General features: G+C 37.8%; 1 protein-coding gene across 1 annotated transcript in view; it reads left to right on the forward strand.

The window, feature by feature from the left end:
* Window positions 1-19,312, forward strand: part of LOC121430889 (tubulointerstitial nephritis antigen-like) — a 28,207-nt gene extending 8,895 nt beyond the window's left edge. Inside the window, exons 2-10 of the mRNA XM_041628314.1 lie at window positions 4,181-4,527; window positions 5,475-5,541; window positions 7,924-8,031; window positions 9,886-10,118; window positions 14,350-14,500; window positions 15,227-15,389; window positions 16,612-16,657; window positions 17,849-18,021; window positions 18,637-19,312. Of these exons, the coding sequence (XP_041484248.1) occupies window positions 4,251-4,527; window positions 5,475-5,541; window positions 7,924-8,031; window positions 9,886-10,118; window positions 14,350-14,500; window positions 15,227-15,389; window positions 16,612-16,657; window positions 17,849-18,021; window positions 18,637-18,774 (1,356 nt within the window). The 5' untranslated portion in view covers window positions 4,181-4,250 and the 3' untranslated portion in view covers window positions 18,775-19,312. The remainder of the gene's footprint in view (window positions 1-4,180; window positions 4,528-5,474; window positions 5,542-7,923; window positions 8,032-9,885; window positions 10,119-14,349; window positions 14,501-15,226; window positions 15,390-16,611; window positions 16,658-17,848; window positions 18,022-18,636) is intronic.
* The last annotated feature ends 993 nt before the right edge of the window (window positions 19,313-20,305 follow it).

The raw sequence follows: 20,305 nt of genomic DNA on the forward strand, positions 1-20,305 counted from the left end.
GGCCATATCCAGGCGCGTAGCCAGGGGGCGGTCGCCCCCCCAAAACGTCCCCAAAAAGAAAAAAAAGAAGGGAAAAAAGGAGAGGTGAAAAGGAAAAGGGAAGGAAGGAAAGGGAAGAAAGGTAGCTTTGTGTTTTTTCTATTTATTCTCTATATTTTTTCTCAAAAGAGAAACTCCTTCACTCTTTTTGCTTTAAATTCATATATGAATTTTGCTTCCGCGCTGCGCGCGGTTAAATGACAATATTGAAGTTCTCCATTGTTCCCCCACCTTTTCTCTAACCCTGTTTTTCCACCTCAGCTATGTGCTTCTTGCCAGTTAAAGTTAAAATTGTATACATTAGGGCATGAATTTGAGTAAGGTTAGGCCGAAGTAAATGTATGAAGTTATCTCTTTTTTTTTAATTGATCGCGCAACTTCTGGTCTGGTCGGCTCCGAGCGGTAAAAATCTTTATATCAGTTTCTGCCGTCACCTCCACAAAGTCAGCTTCTCCCGCTTTCAGCTCATTACTATAAACAACCATAATTTGGGGTAAACAGGTTCATAATTTAAAAAGAGGAAGGTATGGAATTCGTAACGTATTAAATAAAAAAGTACATTATTTTTTTATCAAATTGTATTAAACTTCATGTCATTTCCCTGTATACATTCATCTCCTGTCCTGTTTTGCGCCCTCAGTTTGAAATTTTGAATGACACTTAAGTTTCTTTATATTCAAAATGAAGCGCTTCAGGATAAGTAAAAAAATAACCATCCTTTATTATATAGATAGATAATTTCAATAAATCACAGAAGTTTCAACTTTATGCGCACTATTTTCCTTGTAATGAAATTCAATAATCTTAGAAAATCAATTGAATTAGAGACGATTGGGTATTAGAGATATCTACATTTGATGAAACGTCCGCCCTTTGAAATTTCAGAGTTTCATTGCTTATCGCGGGAGGAATATCTTCCTCTACCAATCTTCTCCTCTGTTTTGCGAGTTAAAAATATGCACTGATGCTAAATTGTTTGTAATCAAATCTGATCTTTCCAAAGAAAGTTTCAATATATCTTTGAGAATACCCTTTTCTCGGGACCCTTTTTATGGCAAGAAAAATTGATAAATCACTTTAGCTTCCGCGCTTCGCGCGGAGTTATTATCAATTTAATTTCCTCCATTGTATACCTCTTTTGTGCGTTTACAATCACTTTTGAAAACAAGGTTCAAAATCGCAATATAGTCAACCGAATTGGAGGTACTAGAGACAAGAGAAACGGCTCTTTTTCATTTTAATTTATGAAACACTAAAAGCTTCGCGCTTCGCGCGGGAGGGGGAAACTCCCCCTCCCTGCACCCACCCCCTAGGGAGCGCGCTTCGCGTGCTCTGTAAGTGTTGGCACGCTTCGCGTGCATTTACCGCCCCCTCCAAAATGAAATCATGGCTACGCGGTTGGCCATATCATGAGTGCTACGATCCGAAGGACATGTAGCATCGACTATGATACCAACAAACTATTGACAAAAAGATTATGTTTTCAACGCAAAAACGAGAACATTTCTGCTCGCTCGCGGGTCATGACCGCACTGTTACATACCCATCCCCACTTAAATGTTATTGTCTTATTTGCAGCGCTGAAAAAAAAGAAAAAAAATCATCACCTCCCCCCCCCCCCCCCGCTCATCACTTTTTAGAGACTGGGCGGGAGATTAAAAAAAAAAATCAGCTCGAAAACCCCCCCCTTTCAAAAATCCTGCGTACGCGCCTGAGAGTGCATATTCCGGTCCCTTTTACCTCTTTTCGCTATATATCGATCTCTATTTGTCTGACTTCACGTATCTTATCCTTCTCCTTCTTGACCATGTTGACCTTACATTTTCTTTTATATACATGCACAAGTTGTGGTTACACGCGAAGTTTTGCTTTTGGAAATTGATAACTCGATTGAATTAAAGACTGGACAATACTGATGTTTTACCAAGAGCCGAATGGCAGCGTGGGAAATCAATTGCAAGCGATGCGAGAAATTCGTTGGGAAATAAGTACGAGCAAAACATACATTTCATGTTATAGATTGCAGACAGGAGATCATGAGAAAGAAATGTAAAAGATATTCGATCGTTAAGCCTGGGAGAGTGAGAAACGGGTAAGGGGTTCATCAACACTGGATCGAAAAAGCAGTAAGCGGTGCATACAATTTTACCAGTGCATGATTGTGTGCTACCATGGGGGACGTGCCCCCCTACTGAAAAAAGTAAGGTGGACATAATATCAAATGCCCCTTACTATTTTTATGGCATTTTATGATGGTCAGAAATTCATCATTCAAAATCGAAATAAAACATGTGCTTGTCAAATTGTCCAGCCCCTTGCCCCCCCCTGAGTGCTACTTTCAATAATACCACGTTCAGATTTGATATAAGACCGTCTTAAGGATGATCTAATATGTTACTGATCGTACGAACATATTAGTATAGCGTGCGATTATAGTACGATTTTAATACGGATTCACGGTCATTGTATGATATACGATTTTGTATATAGCGCGGAGTTATACAAAACATGTTCAAAACCTTAAATTCATCGTAGGGAGAGCGCGTATAAGATCTGTATTATCAGAGCAAGGGCATGGTGCATTGTACATACTGACATCGGATGATCAGCGCAGGGTCATCGTATAGTGTCGTAAGAAATATGTATTTATGATCGCAGAGTGGTCCTTGTATGGCTTTGTCTCTGACCCTCTAGGATGTTCTACTTGTATACAAAAAATATATGATGGCCGTAAGCAATTCAAAAACAAAAATCGTAGCCAATACGATCCCACAAAATATAAATCATAGACTAATCTATCTTACGATGATCGTATATAGCAAATGTAATCGAGACCATAAAGGTGCATACACTGTTCAAAATACTAGTAATGTTACAAAGGTGAATCGCAAATTTACTTACAGGGTGTTTACCTTTCAAGAACAGACGACACAATGACTTTAATAAAACAACGTATTTACGCACTAACATCTAACGTTGAATAACAAGTTAAATGTAAAATAAAGTAACATATAATACCAACGAACTATCGTATTTTTACGTTGATTGCAGTGCAGCTGATAGTGTTTGTAAATCAACGGCGATGTTCATGTTAATTGAATGTTATTATTTTTTTTACAGTTATCCAGTTCTTTTTTATGTTGCATTTTGTACAGCCCATCGTAATTTAACATTTCATACTCTTTTTGAGTCCCAGTTGCCAGTAATAATTAATGTTTTTTTTGTTTTTATTTTAACACTAACAGTGTGGAGGTGAAAAAAAACAGTAGGGCCTACACGAATTACCCGTCCATGCGAACAGACTTTGCTTCTGTATCATTCGTGCATTTTCCCCATTTTAGCAGAGGAGGTATAATGTCACAAGTTTTTTTTCACAGAGTTGACACAGCGTTCGATCTTCCTGCTAAATCGTAGAATGGAGGATGCATGTTCCTTTTTATGAGAGGATAAACCTTGAACCCCGTTGAATGCTTGAAAACGCAATTGTTGACTGGCTAGCCTACCTGGATTGAAATAAAACTAAATAGCTGAAGGAAATAAAGTAAATTGAAACATTTGATAAAATATGTTTTTGAAAATGTCATTATCATCATAGTTATCATCACAGATTATTGTTACTGCCATTGATATCACCATCATCATAATTACTGTCTACTGTAATGTTTCTTGTGGATATTGTAATCTGCCAAATTAAAGTGGTCAAAATGTTGAATACCAGCGACAAACTCAATACATGAATAATGACAAATAATGGTGAAGAGATAGACATAGAGATAGACCAGTGTGTTGGCTCAGTTGGTAGAGCGTCCGTCTCACTACCGGGAGGTCGGGGGTTCAAGCCCCCGCGTCAGACCAAAAGACGTTCAAAGATGGGAGATGCTGCTACCCTGGTGGCGACCAAGCAGACAATATTCACAATCAGGTTTGCAATTAAAAATAAACATATAAAGAAATAATCAAAAACTCTAGCAAACAAAACTATGCCATTGACAATAACACATTGAAAAAAATGTGTTTTTTACTCCGGCCCCCTTGGTTCCGAGGCCACTGCAACAGGAAAGCCCAATTCACTAAATTTACTTCAACATATTTTGTGTGGAGGCATTAACCGGATATCCTAATGTCTCATTTTTTTGTACAGGTAGAAAACAGATACCCAAACTTTATCCTTCTTCCATATCCAAATCAAAATCATCTAAGATCCAATCAAGATGATTAACTTTGCGTTTCGGCGTCTCCTATTCTCGTGCGCTTCATTGGTTCTCTTGGCAATGCTGCTCGTCCCTGTCCCGACCAAGGCCCAGTACTGTACCTCACGGGGATGCTGCCCGGGAAGAGACGATGAATGCACCGCTCGATACTATGATACCCTCTGCTACTGCGATGTGTTCTGTAATATGACGGCTATGGATTGTTGCCCTGATTTTTGGTACTACTGCATGGGGGCGCCCCGCCCAACTCTACCGCCAACAGAAGGGCCGAAATACGGTAAATAAATACATTTTTTTTACTTTTATGCCCCCTACCCGCATCTCGTGGATGTGTATCGTGTTTGCAGGTTGAAGCGGATGGGCTGATAAAACATTGTATCTCAAAATTTAAATATTATGAAGACAGCTCAGAATAAGCTGGATTTAGAGTTGTAACATGGGTAGCATTTTTCTTTTGCCTCAAAAGAGATCTTCACAGCTATCAAGAGATTGTCAGCTTTGCTTTGTTTTTAAAATACAGCCTTTTCTAAGCTGCCTTCAAAATTTTCAAAGTTTGAGGTATTCGAGGTTTTATCAACTCAGCTATACGAAAAATGTAATCCCACCATTAGGTATTGAAAACCATTTCTCGATCAGAAATGATCTAAACATCCTATCGACTCTCCAGAGACCAGGCATGTGCCTACTCTGACATCTTTATCCAATCATTTTGCTTCTTGAAACCACATTAGTCACACTTACAAAAATTTTCCCTATCCATTTATGAAATGACATTTTTTATGAGTGCATTTTTTTGTTGTTCTTGAATGTAAATCCCTTGTTTGAATAACTGAGCCTCAGTTTGTAGAGGCTCGCTCGCTTTGCTGACTTGCAATATTGATTGATGAATAATAGTTGCAAGGATCATTTTGTTTGTTTCCTAAAAGATAATACCTCTAAGAAAGTAAATCTTACGCTTTGATGGAATAAAAAAGTTAAATATATTTTTCATGATAATTTTTGGATTGGATATTTATACAGAACGCACACCTATATGAAATGTGAGGGTGTGTTTGTGTGTGTGTGGGGGGGACTTTCATTCCAGCATCTACGCCAGTGCCCTCAATCCGTATCTCCCTTCCATTATCTTCGCCCTGCTTTCTCTGTCTACCCCCCCCTTTCTGCTCATCGCGACACTGCCTCACTCTTTCTCATAATCAGTGTGTCATGTGACTTAACTTTCAGATTACTGCATTTACAAAGGGGTCATTTATAATCCTGGAACTTCTATCAAACGCAATTGCAATACATGGTAAGTTTAACCTTTGGCAATAGTCCCTATAAACTACTAGTATATGCTAGTCATTAATAAATAATCGATTTATTGGTTTATCATTCGTTTCTTAACAAATATATTTGTTGAATATTTCATGTATTCCTATAAAGGATTGATTTTTATCTGTTTTTTCTAAAAACATTAATATTGAATGGGTACTTGTTTAATACATATAAAGAGCGTTAGGCATGACTGGCGTGTTAGGGATGGGTGATAAGAATATCCATTGGTTTTATTAATGCAAACACACCTTTTATAAACATTTCATAGAACGCGACGAAAAATAATAATTTGAATTTTGTTTGGTTCACTTAGAGTCTATTGAAGTTGAATTCGGACCCAATAAACCATGAATGCAAAACAAATTAGAGGTCAATAGTATTTAGTGAAGTATATGTCTTCTTATCCTCGACGCATCCTGATTTCTTTCTTATGGATTTTAGCAATAATCATGGGCCGCAGAGTTGTTTGGAAAGTTTTTTTTTTATTTTGCTTTTATTCTAGGGGAGGCTGGGTAGTAAAAAGTAGATTGACTATACATGATAACCCCAAATACTAAATACTGGGGGATGCGTAAGCACTCAGCACCATTATGAACGGACATCAATTCACAGTAATAATACGTCCTTAACTCAGTTTTGGCGCAGATTGGGGGCTTAGTCCCCTCCCCCGCTCCACGACCCCCGATAACTATATTCGACGATGATTATACATTTTAGGCTAGCAGGCTGTAACCCTGTGTGTATTATGTTCACATTTTTTTTTATGATTGCGTTTGTTATCATTTGGATCTTTTGTTTGGAGTGAATAGGATAACCCTGTACTTATCTTTGGATAAAACGCAATAAAATGATCTATAGATAAATCAATAAAGAAGAAAGAAAGCAACGATATGGAACATCTTGTAATTTTTTGATTGATTGAATTTGCTTGAATTGTTGATTGGTTGATGGATTGGCAGCTGCCAGTCTTCCCTGGTCTAAATCACATGAACCATTTCAATGCAAACAAGTAATTTAGATTAGTAAGGCGCTTGCTGTTTGATTTCATTTTTTGTCAAATTATACTTTTTCAAATTACAAAAGTCAGTAATATTCAAGCCTGAGCTTAACCTGAGATATCACTGCAAAAACTCTGGTGTTGATTTAACACCAGCCCGGAATCTATACCTATTTTCACACCAGAGAAGTGATAAACAACACCGGTTTGGTATTGGTCTAACATCAGATAAGTGTTATACCATACCAATTTGTATTAAAACAGCATCAGTTCGATTCCAAACTGGCGTTGTTTCAATACTTCTCAGTTGTGGACATATATAGATTCCGGGCTGGTGTTAAATCAACACCGGAGTTTTTGCAGATATATGCAAATAAAGGAAACCGATGATATTACATATCTACTATTATGACTATTCAATTCATATCTCACTATACAGTATATCACAGTTAATGTTTTACAGACCATGTTGTGAATTACATATACACTGTAAAAAATAAAGTGCTAATTTAGCACTTACAGTGCTTGTATAGTGACTGCACTGTAAGTGTACCTTATGTTAGTAGATAATGACAGAAATGCGTTGAACATACTCTCACATGTCACAACAAAACAAAAGTTTAATAGTTTTTCTACTTGTTTATTGAAGTCAACTACATATTTTGAGAATGGATTGGATTTCGATTATTGATAACGTGATTACTATGTTATGTGTATACTATGGATATACGCGAACGTGTGTGTGTCCTAGGTGTGTGTGCGTTTGCATGAGGGCGATGGTCAAGGTGTGCGTGCGTGAGGGTATGTGCGTGTGCGTGTTTTCTCTCTCTACATATGGAAGTCTGTTGAAACGTAAAAAGGAGATGATGATGATGAGTAATAATCTGTGTGTGGGTATGGTGAGGGAGGGTGTGTGTGTGTGGGGGGCAGAATAAGAGATGAAGTCCTGGGAAGAATACAGAGTTCTACAGTGTGTTCATAGTGGATTTACGGCCTGTAATACAATGTGTAATCATATTCACATGCTTCAATTTGATCCCTTCAACATTTTGAATCGTAATAGTCAACTTATTCACAATTGTGAACTCACTGTTAACAGTCACACACTAATCTTCACACTTTAGAATTTGAGCATTTAAAAATGTGAATCCCAATGTAACCTCACTGCGGACACACTGCGGTCACACTGTGAACACACTAAGTAAGACTGCGTTTTTGCAGATAAATAAATAAAGAGAGAGAGAGAGAGAGAGAGAGAGAGAGAGAGAGAGAGAGAGAGAGAGAGGAGAGGGGGTGGTACAGTTAAGAGCATATTTCTTCATGTATGCCATCTTATATTCTAATCAATTTTGATTGTAGCGTATGTAGGCTTGGCTACGACGGTGACGCTGAATTCGAGTGCGAGGATAATCCATGTCTCGTCGACCCAATCACAATAGATGACGTCAACGACGATTATTACCTCGGGTAAGTCGACAATATTTGAACTTAAGAACGTGCATCTGAGGAAAATGAAGAGTAAATGCGTAATGCCCAAAGTGGACTTTTTTGTCTTAATCATCTTGTTAAAAATGCCTAGGGAGCTGAAACGTCTCTTGTCAAAACACACAAACGGATATCACAATTAAATTAAAAGTATAAAAAGTTGCAAGCAGTTTTAGCAAAAGAATTAACCATGCAGGAGAATATATCCCCGTTTATCACAATCGGCTGTTTGAAAAGGATTTTTTTTTTGGGGGGGGGGGCAGAAGAGCAGAAGTTTCATCATGATCAAATAATATTCCAATTGTCATCTACTCCTCATTCATCATGATAATCCTATGACTATTATGTGCGGTATGTTCCATTCGCAGTCTTTGAGGCTCTTCATCAAATATGTATTAACTGTATTGTCGCATGTCAGCATTGTTTTGAAAATCCATTTAAATTCATTCCATATCTCCCTGTCTGGCTCGCAAGTGCAACAGAACACGTCCACGCATACCTCCCGTCACAACAGACAATAAAACAATGAAGACATCGTTCTACTGAATACAATGTTCATAGATAGCCTCATTCTGTCAATAGTAATTCATTCCAGTTTTGTTGATATTAGTGTCAATTGGTAGTGTTCGCCTTTACTACGAGGAAACTCTCTCCAACGCATCGATTCCTTTGAAAATGCAATTAAAATCACAGGGGAGAGCTGAAAGGCTTCTGTCGAAGTTGGTTGGCTGGGACCATTGCCGGCGGAAGCCAAAAAAAATTAGGGGGGGGGGTTCCACCTGAAATTTTAGGATGGACACGGGTAAAAAATTTGACAAGCAAAAAAAAAAGAAGAGTTGTCAACCAAAATTTTAGGGGGGATCACAAAGATTTTAGGATGGTCCACCTGAATTTAGGTACCCTCACGTCCCCCCGCGGCTTCCGCCGCCTATGGCTGGGACAGCAGATCATCCGAAGATTTGCACCGGACGAACAATTGCAAATACTTCGTTGTCCAGAGTCAAGAGATTCTGATGCTGTCCCGATCTACTAGCTTTCGACAAAGTCTATCAGCTCTCCATTCTGATTTGACTTGCATTTTCAATTGAATTGGTGCGGTGCAGGGAGTTTTCCCGTATTCAATGCAAACAGTCCGGACTGTTGGTCCCAGGTACTGAGAGTAGGTTGGTGGGAGGGGGGGGGGGAAGCATTTGCACTTTTGCACCCGTTGTTCCCATGATTGAAATTTATTTATTAACCGTGTGAAAAGGAATATTCTAAAGTTGAAAGGTAGGGGTATTTAAGATCAGTTTGTGATAAGAGTAGGATACTTGTGACATTATTTAATGCCTATATTTTTGCCTTTCTCTGGCTGGAGGAAGCGAAAGCTCTGACTGGGTAATATCTCTCCCACGAGATCCTTTGTTACTGCCATTGTTTGACATCATTGACTATTTAATATTCTGCTCGCCTTTTCATTATCATACCTCTGTATTTACATTTTGCATGATCATTGAACTTTTATGCTTTGATCAGTGTTTAGGATATGCCTTCATATCCATTATTCTTTTGTCTTGATGCATGCAGTTCAACATGGTGTCATGTTACATAATTATTTAGTCATAACAAGATTATTCATAAACTTACTGAATGATTTATAAGTTTATTCTAGATGTTTATCTTGTTTGTAATCATCTTTTTGTTCCTTTTTCAAAATAATATTTCCCCTTCACGATTTTGAATTTTGCGTTCGTATCACGATCTGCATACATATATGTTCATATATTTCCCTGAAGCTGAGATATTGTTTTCATTATTAACCCACCGCCACATTTAATGATATGATGATTTTTACAGATGGAGAGCAAGCAATTATTCATTTCTTTGGGGGTTGACCCAACCAGAGGGAGTTCTGTACCGTCTTGGAACGTTCCCGCCCGGTCGAGCCGTCTCACAGATGGTCGAGGTTATCATTCAGCCAGAGGGCGCACTCCCTGAACGATTCGACTCGAGAGAAATCTGGCCCGGACTCATTGGCGAGGTCGTCGATCAGGGTAACTGTGGGAGCTCCTGGGCGATATCGACCGCTAGTAAGTCAGCATTAAAATCATTGCAGATGGTCTGACATGCATTCAGCATAATAGGGTACACTTAGATTGGAAAAAAATCAAAATTTTGTATTTTATGTTGTTTCCCTTTAAGAGCCACGATCGCCATAATTTGTTAACGATTTGTAAGAATGCATTTTCTGACTTGAATTTTTACAGAATTTAAAGAATATTGGCAAGAACTCTAATCATTCAGTTCGATTCAATTTTTCAATTGACTGAAAACATTCAATTTATTTCAACCATCCTCAGTCAGAATAAAACCGAACAAAGTAATGATCGTGCAAAATACAAAAATAACAGAAATGAAGGTTTTGTGACCCCTTGGAAAGCATAACCTATAAAAAGGGAATAACCAAGTATAAATACACGTTATGAAAATACTTACGAAATTTCAGAAAGTATAGACATACCTAATAGAAAGCGAATTGAATTTCTGATGTTGATAAGTCAAATTTTTAAACCGTACGCTGATACAATATTGGAAAATAATCATAACGGTCATTTCATAAAATGTGAATTTTCTTGCACATTCTAGTTGGGAAATCCAATCGTTTTATTTTTCATTTGTATATTTTTTGCTATTCGAAACAGATTCAAAAATTTCTGAGCGTACGCTTACTTGAGCGACCTAGTTACGAGATATTTGTGATTTATCAGCTAATATAACCATACTGAATCGCGATATTCATATGTCAAGTTGTCATCCACTTTAAACCTAAAAACGTTTTGGACAGTTTATTGTGACAGCGCTGCGGAATAATGCCTTTTTGTAGTTGGAGAATATCAATCAACTTGGTCACAATAGCTCAACCCTGATCTATCCCTTTTATCAGCTTTATTTTCTTACATTGTTCGTTTCAACATGTTCAAGTGAATACCAGCGCTGTACTTGGAACACGCTGAATTGCCTACGATCTACATGCATCCACACAACGGTAGACCACCGCACCCGTTTCATTTTAATGACTTTATAATCGGATTTGTCACATAATACCAGTCGATTTACAATTCAAAAATATTTTTTTTTGAAAAGTTCTTATGAAATAAGATTGATGGCTGCGTTGAATCTGCATTCGTAGACATGTAATGCAACTGATTTTATTTTGTTATATGTACCACATCACCCATTATTCTGTTCTCTTTACTCATCGTGTCAAATCATTTTCGGAGGTCATGTAAATCAAAGACGGCTGGTAAAAATAGCATAAGGTGAAAAAAGTGGGATATTATGACTTAAAGAGAAAATATCTGATTCAAACACGAGTTGCAACATTCAACAACAACCCATTAACGCACAAGGCAGATGAAATTATTATACTTTTTAATACGGAAACCCGTTAAACAAACAAAAAATGGCAATTTTATCTTACAGCTGGGTTTGTACAAACCCTATAATGAAACACGGGCTTCGAATGAATGTGCTCAGAATATTCGGAACACCTGCATTTTTAGGCACAGGAATAACGAAAAAAGTTCATTCGGTTGTTATTATTCCTGATGTGCAATATTCCTATTACAGGTTGTAAAGTCTCCAAGGTCAGTTTTGTTTTCTGTAACATTAAGGCTAGGCTGCGAACATAATACTGCACCTTTCCCTCTTTCCTCTATTATTTCCTTTCCATTTCCTAACGATCTTGAGTAATCAACTGACAGGACTGTTTCATCAAGCCGTTCTTTACAAGCAAAACTTTAGGCACGACTGGAACACGTTCTTAGGTGCTATATGTCAGCTATGTAGGAATATCTCATTTACAGCAAGAAAGTTTCAATGAACAGCTACCCTTGACCATTATTATTTTTTTGGAAAATTATTTCTTGCCGTTTTCCACCGCTTGGTTAGATAAGGCGGCTTTACTAGTCACAGCCGTTTCCTCCTGATATTTATGCGACGCGCCGTTTTGCACAAAAAATGATCATGCGCAAGATTTTCAAGCGAAATTTAAGCAAGTGCATAAAATGCAAAACAATATTTTGACCCCCCCCCCAAAAAAAATATATAAATGCATTACAGATGTTGCATATATTTTAAAGCCGTTTATGGAAATAAAGCCGTAATAATTGAACGATACGAAATATTGTTGACAAAATCAAGATCAACAACTAGAGCCACAACATTGGTGTGCAAATGACCAGAAATGAAAAACAACAACAACAAAAAATGGCGCCATGATGGTCACGCATGCGTAATTTCGGAAAATATTATAACATGTGATCGATAATGGGTCCTGGATAAAATGTCTAGTAAATTTGACAGCATTTGGGTAAGGGAAGGGACCGGGGCATGGATAACAAGAAGAACGTGTTAAAATGAATGGGACTTTTGGCGGACCGTGAGGAATAAGAAAAAAGGAGACGACACGACGGAATAGGAATTCAGAACGAGAACGCGAACAAGGCATTGTCGCCGTTGTGTCACTGCAAAGAAGAGGACAGATTCTAAGAATTCCGAAAGCGAACAGAAACAGGGCATTGCAGCCTTAGGCGTCAATGCAAAAACCGCCACAGTTCTCCAGGCATACCTCGTTCCCATTTCTAGATAGGCTTGATATTTTCAAGTCTTTTGCGAGCGATGTCCATTAAAAGAGTGTAAATATTATACTCAATTTCTATCGCGTTAAGGTTTAAACATATGATTTATTACATTGTTTGATTTTTGTTGTCGAGTTTCTCGGCGCGTTAGATGTTTATTATTACTTTAAAGGTCAAGTCCACCTCAGAAAAAATTTGATTTGAATCGATAGAGAAAAATCAGACAAGCACAATGCTAAAAATTTCATCAAAATCGGATGTAAAATAAGAAAGTTATGGCATTTCAAAGTTTCGCTTATTTTCAACAAAATAGTTATATGAACGAGCCAGTTACATCCAAATGAGAGAGTCGGTGATGTCACTCACTCACTATTTCTTTTGTTTTTTATTGTTTGAATTATACAATATTTCAATTTTTATGAATTTGACGATTAGGACCTCCTTGCCTGAAGCACAAAATGTTAAAACAATGGAATTCCACGTGTTCAGGGAGGAATGAAACTTCATTTCACATGACAATGACAAGAAAATTAAAATATTTCATATTTCATATAATTAAATAAAAAAGAAATAGTGAGTGAGTGATGTCATCAACTCTCTCATTTGGATGTAACTGGCTCGTTCATATAACTATTTTGTTGAAAATAAGCGAAACTTTAAAATGCCATAACTTTCTTATTTTAAATCCGATTTTGATGAAATTTTCAGTGTTATGCTTGTTGAACTTTTCTCTTTTTATTCAAATCATGTTTTTCTTGGGGTAGACTTGTCCTTTAACGTTTTATTTTACGTTGGTTTCATTAAATGCATTATTTAACTTCATAACAAGACATCCTAGATTGTCTAATTGGTGCAAAAATCCATGACATTTCTTAAAAAAAATAAGATTAAGAAAATAAATAAGAATCTGTGTTCGGATTTAAAATTTTGTATTGTTTATCCTGATATACAATCGTCATTATCGTAGCCTACATGTAGTTGTAAACATTGTTGCAAATCCGACAATGATGACCTTTGATATAGAATTTGGTTTATGTTTATCAGATTTCCAATTAGTCATGCCATTCAATTGGTTTATATTTCAATATGATTATTGGTTTTGACCTGATGGCAGAATGATAATTCAAACTGAATTATTAGAACGCCTAAAAGTAAACTGCTCTCCATTATTGATCGATTGGTCCTGGTTCTTATAATATATGCATGTATATGTTTTTCATGATCATGAATGTTCATCCGTGTTTGTTGAAAATAACACAAAGTTGAAACTTTTGATCTGAAAAGAATATAAGCAGCCGAAAATTTCGAGGTAATTCTTCGATTCGTTTTCTTTGTGTTGATATAAAAAAAAATCAACTCATGTTATATTTTTGTTTATTGTCGTCAATCTGTACACTTCGCCTTGTCACTCTCTTAATTTTCCCTTGCACCCCCTCTCTCCTGCTCACACACACACACACACCCTCCCACACACGCACACACAACACACACACAAACTCTCTCTCTATATTTCATACTCCACCAGTAATGTCATGGCCGTTATTCTTGTCATTTTTTTTTATAAAGGGGGGATCATTCACCACAGAATATTCACGTCATGTCAAGTGCGACCGCATGGCGGCAACATTTATATTCCTTACTATATATTATACTTATTACCTCCACCGATCCTCTCATCCAGGTGTTGCCTCTGATAGGCTTGCAATCCAATCGTCCGGGGAATTGAATCCTCGTCTATCTGAGCAGCATCTGTTGTCTTGTAACTTCCGAGGTCAGCGGGGATGCAGTGGGGGCTACCTCGACAGAGCTTGGTATTATCTACGCAAGTCAGGGTAGGAATCGTTTTCTGACGAATAATTTTCCATTATGATAAGAGCAAAACTGTCACATATTTTTGACCCAAAAGATAAAAACGAAAATAATCATTTTTTCTAAAGTACACACTGAACCCTGATTTTACAGAAAAGAGAGGAGATTTTGCAAAAAGCAATAGCAGAATCATTCTGTAAATTTACAAAACAGGAAGTTTTCTGCAATGTAACAGATCAGGTGTCTTTAAAAAGGAGAAAAGGGTGTTCTCTTAAAGGAAATTTGTAAGGTTCCATACACCAAACACCAATTTCATGTATGATTACGCAATCTGGTAAGATTACAGGTGTTCTCGAGACTCTGCTGCAGGAACTCCTTTTATTTTATGGATAAATTATCTAACAAGATACAGAAAATAAAGAAATATAGGTGAAAAGCCAATTTAGAATACCCACAGAAGGCCTTCATGCTTTTGAAGAAAATCATTGCCATTAATTATATCGAAAATATGCCTTTTCTATCTTTATTATACTGCACTATATTTATAATTCCATTACATTCAGTTCTTACGTGTTTGGTGTGTCGCCTTCTCATCCCGTTGAACCACATTCTTCCTATTACCTTAAATCATTTGTGAGATCACGGGATGGGTCCCCCTAAACGTTTTCCAATAAACTTACTTTAAATGCATACTCACTTACTAAAGAAGACATTATGTTTTGACTATTTTTTGTTTCACCCCATGACAGGTTGCTGTCTCGTGCATGCTATCCATACCACAGTGGTGTTGCTGAGGACACTGTTATGAGGAAGCTCCAGTGTCGAGTCCCGTATGGCTCTAACCGATGCCCCGCCGCTGGTGTTACCTCCGACCTCTTCGTCAGCACGCCTCCCTATCGTATTGCTGCCAGGGTGTGTATACTTTAAAAAGATGATTGCATTGCGTCATTTGGTTGCGTCATAATGTAAACGGTATCTGTGTCTATTCAATTTATTTTGTGTTTAGAGAACTAAAAATTAAGGGTTCAAGTTCTAGTGGAGCTGAAATCTGGTGAGAGGTTCTTTGAAAATGTAAAGGTCCTTACAGTACAAGTTAAACATCTTCTGACGTCTTTTCACTGACGTCGTCCACAATGGTGTTGGGTTTGACAGCACCTATGATCCAGGCTACAATAAATTATACCAATAGTTACAACAGAGTGATGCAAAATTCCAGTTATCGATATGAATTCCGTCAGAGCTCACCCGGGGGGTCGACTATTTGAACAAACCAATCAGAATCAGTTCTGTTGTATTTCCCAAGCGTGAATTAGCAAGAATAGTCTTCCCCGAATCGGAGCAAATAAGTCCACAAACTGTTTCGAATTAGCTAATTTTACATCGATATCACTGGTAAAGTAGGTTTTCATGCAGCTACATCTTTGGGCACCATAATCACGCCCCTCCCCACCATGAACACCGATCGACACCCGTGCGTGTAGGTCCTTGCTGATTCTTGTTTAATTATACGACTGAGGCTTCAGATTTTTTCTGGCATGCTTCATTAAAACAGGGTACCGAAAATGCTGAAAGGCACAAAAAGTCTTTTTGTGGCGTTGCAGACTTTTTAGCTCTTTTTGACGAAACTAATTTGATTGATTCACACGCTTCTGAATTCGTTGGAGTCACAATACGGTGCGCCACCTATCGGTTGCAGCGAAAATTGCATAATTCGCAATGCCCCATGGAGAATAGTCGACAACTGTAGCGCTCGCGAGCATTACGTTGCATGTACATGTATCATGCGATTATTCAGCGCTTGCCGACGCGGCTGGACCGGATATGTTGTTTACCTGGTCCACGACGGTGAGAGAGAAATTTTCTTGCATATTTCTTTGCCAAATTTAGACCATTTTTGATGAATTCTTGCCATATGTGGTTTCCAGTTTTGAAGCATCTCAGTCACTTTACAGTACATTAGCACTGAGCGTTGCCTGCGTGCGATGTCGTACCCCGAAGTTAGAATTTTGGCCTGTTTGCTGCAACTGAAAGATGGCGTTCCATAATGTGAATCCACCGAACTATGCGTGGCATCCATCCTCTCCACATCTGTTAGTACAATTATATTTATTTGATTTATTGTTTTTGTTTGCAGGAAGCAGATATCATGACTGAGATTTACCGGAATGGTCCGGTGCAAGGTAAGTTTTGTTCATATTGGGTAGGGTAGGTACAGCACAAGAACTAGTCTCCCATTTCTCGCCATTAGAGAGTTTTCGATTTGCACGTCGACTAGTGGACTGCGACGAAAGTACGTCATAATAGCCTGCTTTGTGTTTATGGTATACAAAGTCAGTCGAGCACATGATTGACACTGAGCATGTGCAAGCCATTCCTGACACGTCAACTTCATGATGACGACCGTGGATTTCACTCAGATCACGCTCGTTCGAAAAGTAGTAAACGAGCAATCAAATCCTTGCCCATTGATTGAAGCCACGTGGTGATTTACACGAGCGGTTCTGTATACACAAAGCAGGCTATTATGATGCACTTTCGTCGCAGTCCACTGGTCGACGTGCAAATCGAAACTCGCTATTGAGATACAATTATCAGTTGACGATTTATAGGCATAACTTACCTTAAAACCTTCACCAATATTCTTTTATAATTATTTTGCTTTCATTGAAATTAATATATTATCATGGTGAACTATCCTTTATGTCCTCCATGGTGATAATGACGATATAATCAGTTTAAAAGATAATTATTACCCAAAGTTATCTTCCGCCGATTTATTAAGCTATTCACTAGTAGCGTAGTTCTAACAAATCAAGCATTTCCATTTTTTTAAATATCCGACGGTAGGTCCGATGGTGAGGCTAATGCTATATTAATTAAACATATTAATGGTCCTTAAATATGATTCATCCAGAAAACCTTAAATATTAATCAGCTATAAATCTTGTATTAGAATTTGTGAAAGAGTCAGTGAGGGACATCATCGATTCTCTCATTTGCATGTGACTAAACTACTTTGTGGAAAATAAGCGAAACCTTAAAATGTCACAACTTTCTTATTTTATATCCGGTTTTGATGAAATTGTCGGCATTATGCTTGTCTGATTTTTCTCTATGGATTCAAATCAATATTTTCTTGGGTGGACTTGACATTGAAGTTGACACAATTCGCTGTGGTCGCGACGTTTCACCAATCACCGTTGGAATCATCAGGCGAACTTACACCAGGTATGTCTTTCCGAGCGAATCTGCGTCCAGATCGGTAGACCACAACCCCACTTGGTTACCCAGGGACAGGAACTTAACAATTTTCACAAATTCCAGTAAAAGATTTTTAACTACTTATACCTATGATTGTCTCATTATCACAGCTACATTCAACGTTAAGAACGATTTCTTTGTCTACAACCGAGGTGTGTACCGCCACGTCAAGCAGGACTTTACCGCCAGTCAAACGGACACAGCCCAGGCCGGATGGCACTCTGTCAAGATTGTTGGTTGGGGAGTTGACCGTTCAATCCCGAACAATCCCATCAAATACTGGGTAAGTTGACTTATTTTATTACGAAGTCCAGGCAAAAATCACGTGGATATGAATATTAATAAAAAAAAGGAGAGCAATGAAAACACATCATAATCGGAGAAATATTTGAAAGTTCATCGGTCAAAATGCGTTTAGTAAAATCCTAACATATTATTTTTACGGTTAAGAATTGCCTCCGAATTTTCGGATGAAAAGAAACACAAGAAATATAAAGTTTGTGACATCTCGCTTGGACATTACAAGGGTCTTGCATGTATTTGGGTTTTTCATTAAGAAAACTTGAAAATCCATTTTTGCACTCTATTTTTTGAGCGATGTGATTGTTTTGGCTATTAGAGGTGTGAAGGCATTTGAATTTAGTATGCACGTGTAAAGTGAAAGATGCATGCTTTGCACGAGTGGATGTGTGTGCGCGTGAGTGTCCCATATCCCTAATTCTAAGGATTATACTAAATCAAGAGGGCTGAATGAAGGCCCAAGTTAACGTTTGGAGAGAACCATAGGTCTCCCCCCTTTGTGAAAATAGTTGATTATTTTTTATATTAGGCATATGGTTCTACACAAACTACACGATTATTAACTATATCAATTATAAACAATCTCTTTACTTCAAAGCTTTGCACGAACTCCTGGGGTCGTAACTGGGGCGAGCAAGGAATGTTCCGAATCATTCGAGGCGTCAATGAATGCGAGATCGAATCCTTTGTACTAGGCGTCTGGATGCAGGTTGGTCACAACCACATGTCTGGATGAAACGGTGGACGACGACGACACCGATGAACTAAGAAGTGACAGATGACAGAGGCGGAAGGAACGAATGTTATAAATATATATTATTGAGATGGTTCTTATTTGGTTAACATAATATGGTAATCGTGTATCTGGCATTATAAACGAAATATGACGAATTACTTTAAGCTCATTGTCGAGTCCGAAACATGTTGATTGTGTAGGAAAAGGCGGCTCCAGGATAACTTGATTGGGGCACGGGAAGATCCCCCTCCCTCAAAAAAGGAGGAAAAAATCCATAACCTTCTTTCCACAGTTAATTACAGGGTCACGTTGATTGAGATACTCGACCATGTCCTCTCTTTGTGGCACCCTTCACTCTAAGAAAAATAGGTTCAACTTTGCACCTCTAAAGGTGCAGAACAGATGTCACACTGGGCGCACCTTTTAAGGTGCAACTTTGTACCTTTTAGAAAGGTTGCTACTTTTTACCTCTCTGAAGGTGCACATTAGGGAAAGAGTTCCATATGTACTCCCATCAAGTTGGTGAGGATGAATTAAGTATGACAGCAAATTAAGGATGGGATTCAAACTTGCACCCTGCCGCCTGCCGCGGGCCTGGGCAGGCGCAGTGGCGAGTGAATTGTGCAACTATGCTCGATTAGTCGCTCTGCACCCTTTCCCGCAAAGTTTCACCTGTCTTGCACCCCTATTTCTTAGTGTGTTATTTCTTCTTATCACAAGAACGGTCCCCTTGTCCCCTGTAGCACCACCCCTAATGGAAGCCTTGGTTTAACCACGTTGAAGACTAGTAATTACTTGTAATCTAAAAAATCATGTAGACGTGTAAAAGCGGGTGTAATTCATGGTTTTTTTATTCATGCAGTTTCTACCGGTAATAGTAAATTTATTTTGAATGAAGTCATTTATTCCACAAAATCAGTGAGCAAGAAAATGAACAAGAAAACGTTGGGTATAGGTGAAATTCGAAAATGAAAATTTTCTGCTTTTGTGAAGAAATGATTATACTTCTTTTCATTCATTTAATATATTTCTGATATTTATACACTGGTTGCACATATCACCTATTTGGTAGTCTTCCATGTGGCCCTGTTAATAGAAACAACAAATAATAGGCAAGTAATAAACAACATATAATACAGTAATAAACTGCACAGACAAAAAAGGTATGCAAACGTGTTATAATAAAAACAAAATATTGGTATCCCTTTGAATTATATTCATTTGATAATCACCTTTGACGATTTGAATAAAAATTGTGAATTTGGATTTTGAATTTAGAACATAGAATAACATAGAAATTATATAAAATGAATTTGAACTAAACAGAATTACCACATTATTATTATTTATATACTGCGCTTTTCCCAGAATGGCCCAAAGCGCTTACAAGAAGAAAAGGAGATTATTACAACTATACAAATGAAAACGTACAATCCTAAAAATCTGGATTGGAAAAAAGAAAGGTTTTAAGTCCCTTTTTAAATGAAGGAACAGATGGTGATTGTCTAAGAGTAAAAGGTAAGCGATTCCA

Source organism: Lytechinus variegatus, chromosome 17 (assembly GCF_018143015.1).
Source record: "Lytechinus variegatus isolate NC3 chromosome 17, Lvar_3.0, whole genome shotgun sequence".
Lineage (NCBI taxonomy): Eukaryota > Metazoa > Echinodermata > Echinoidea > Temnopleuroida > Toxopneustidae > Lytechinus > Lytechinus variegatus.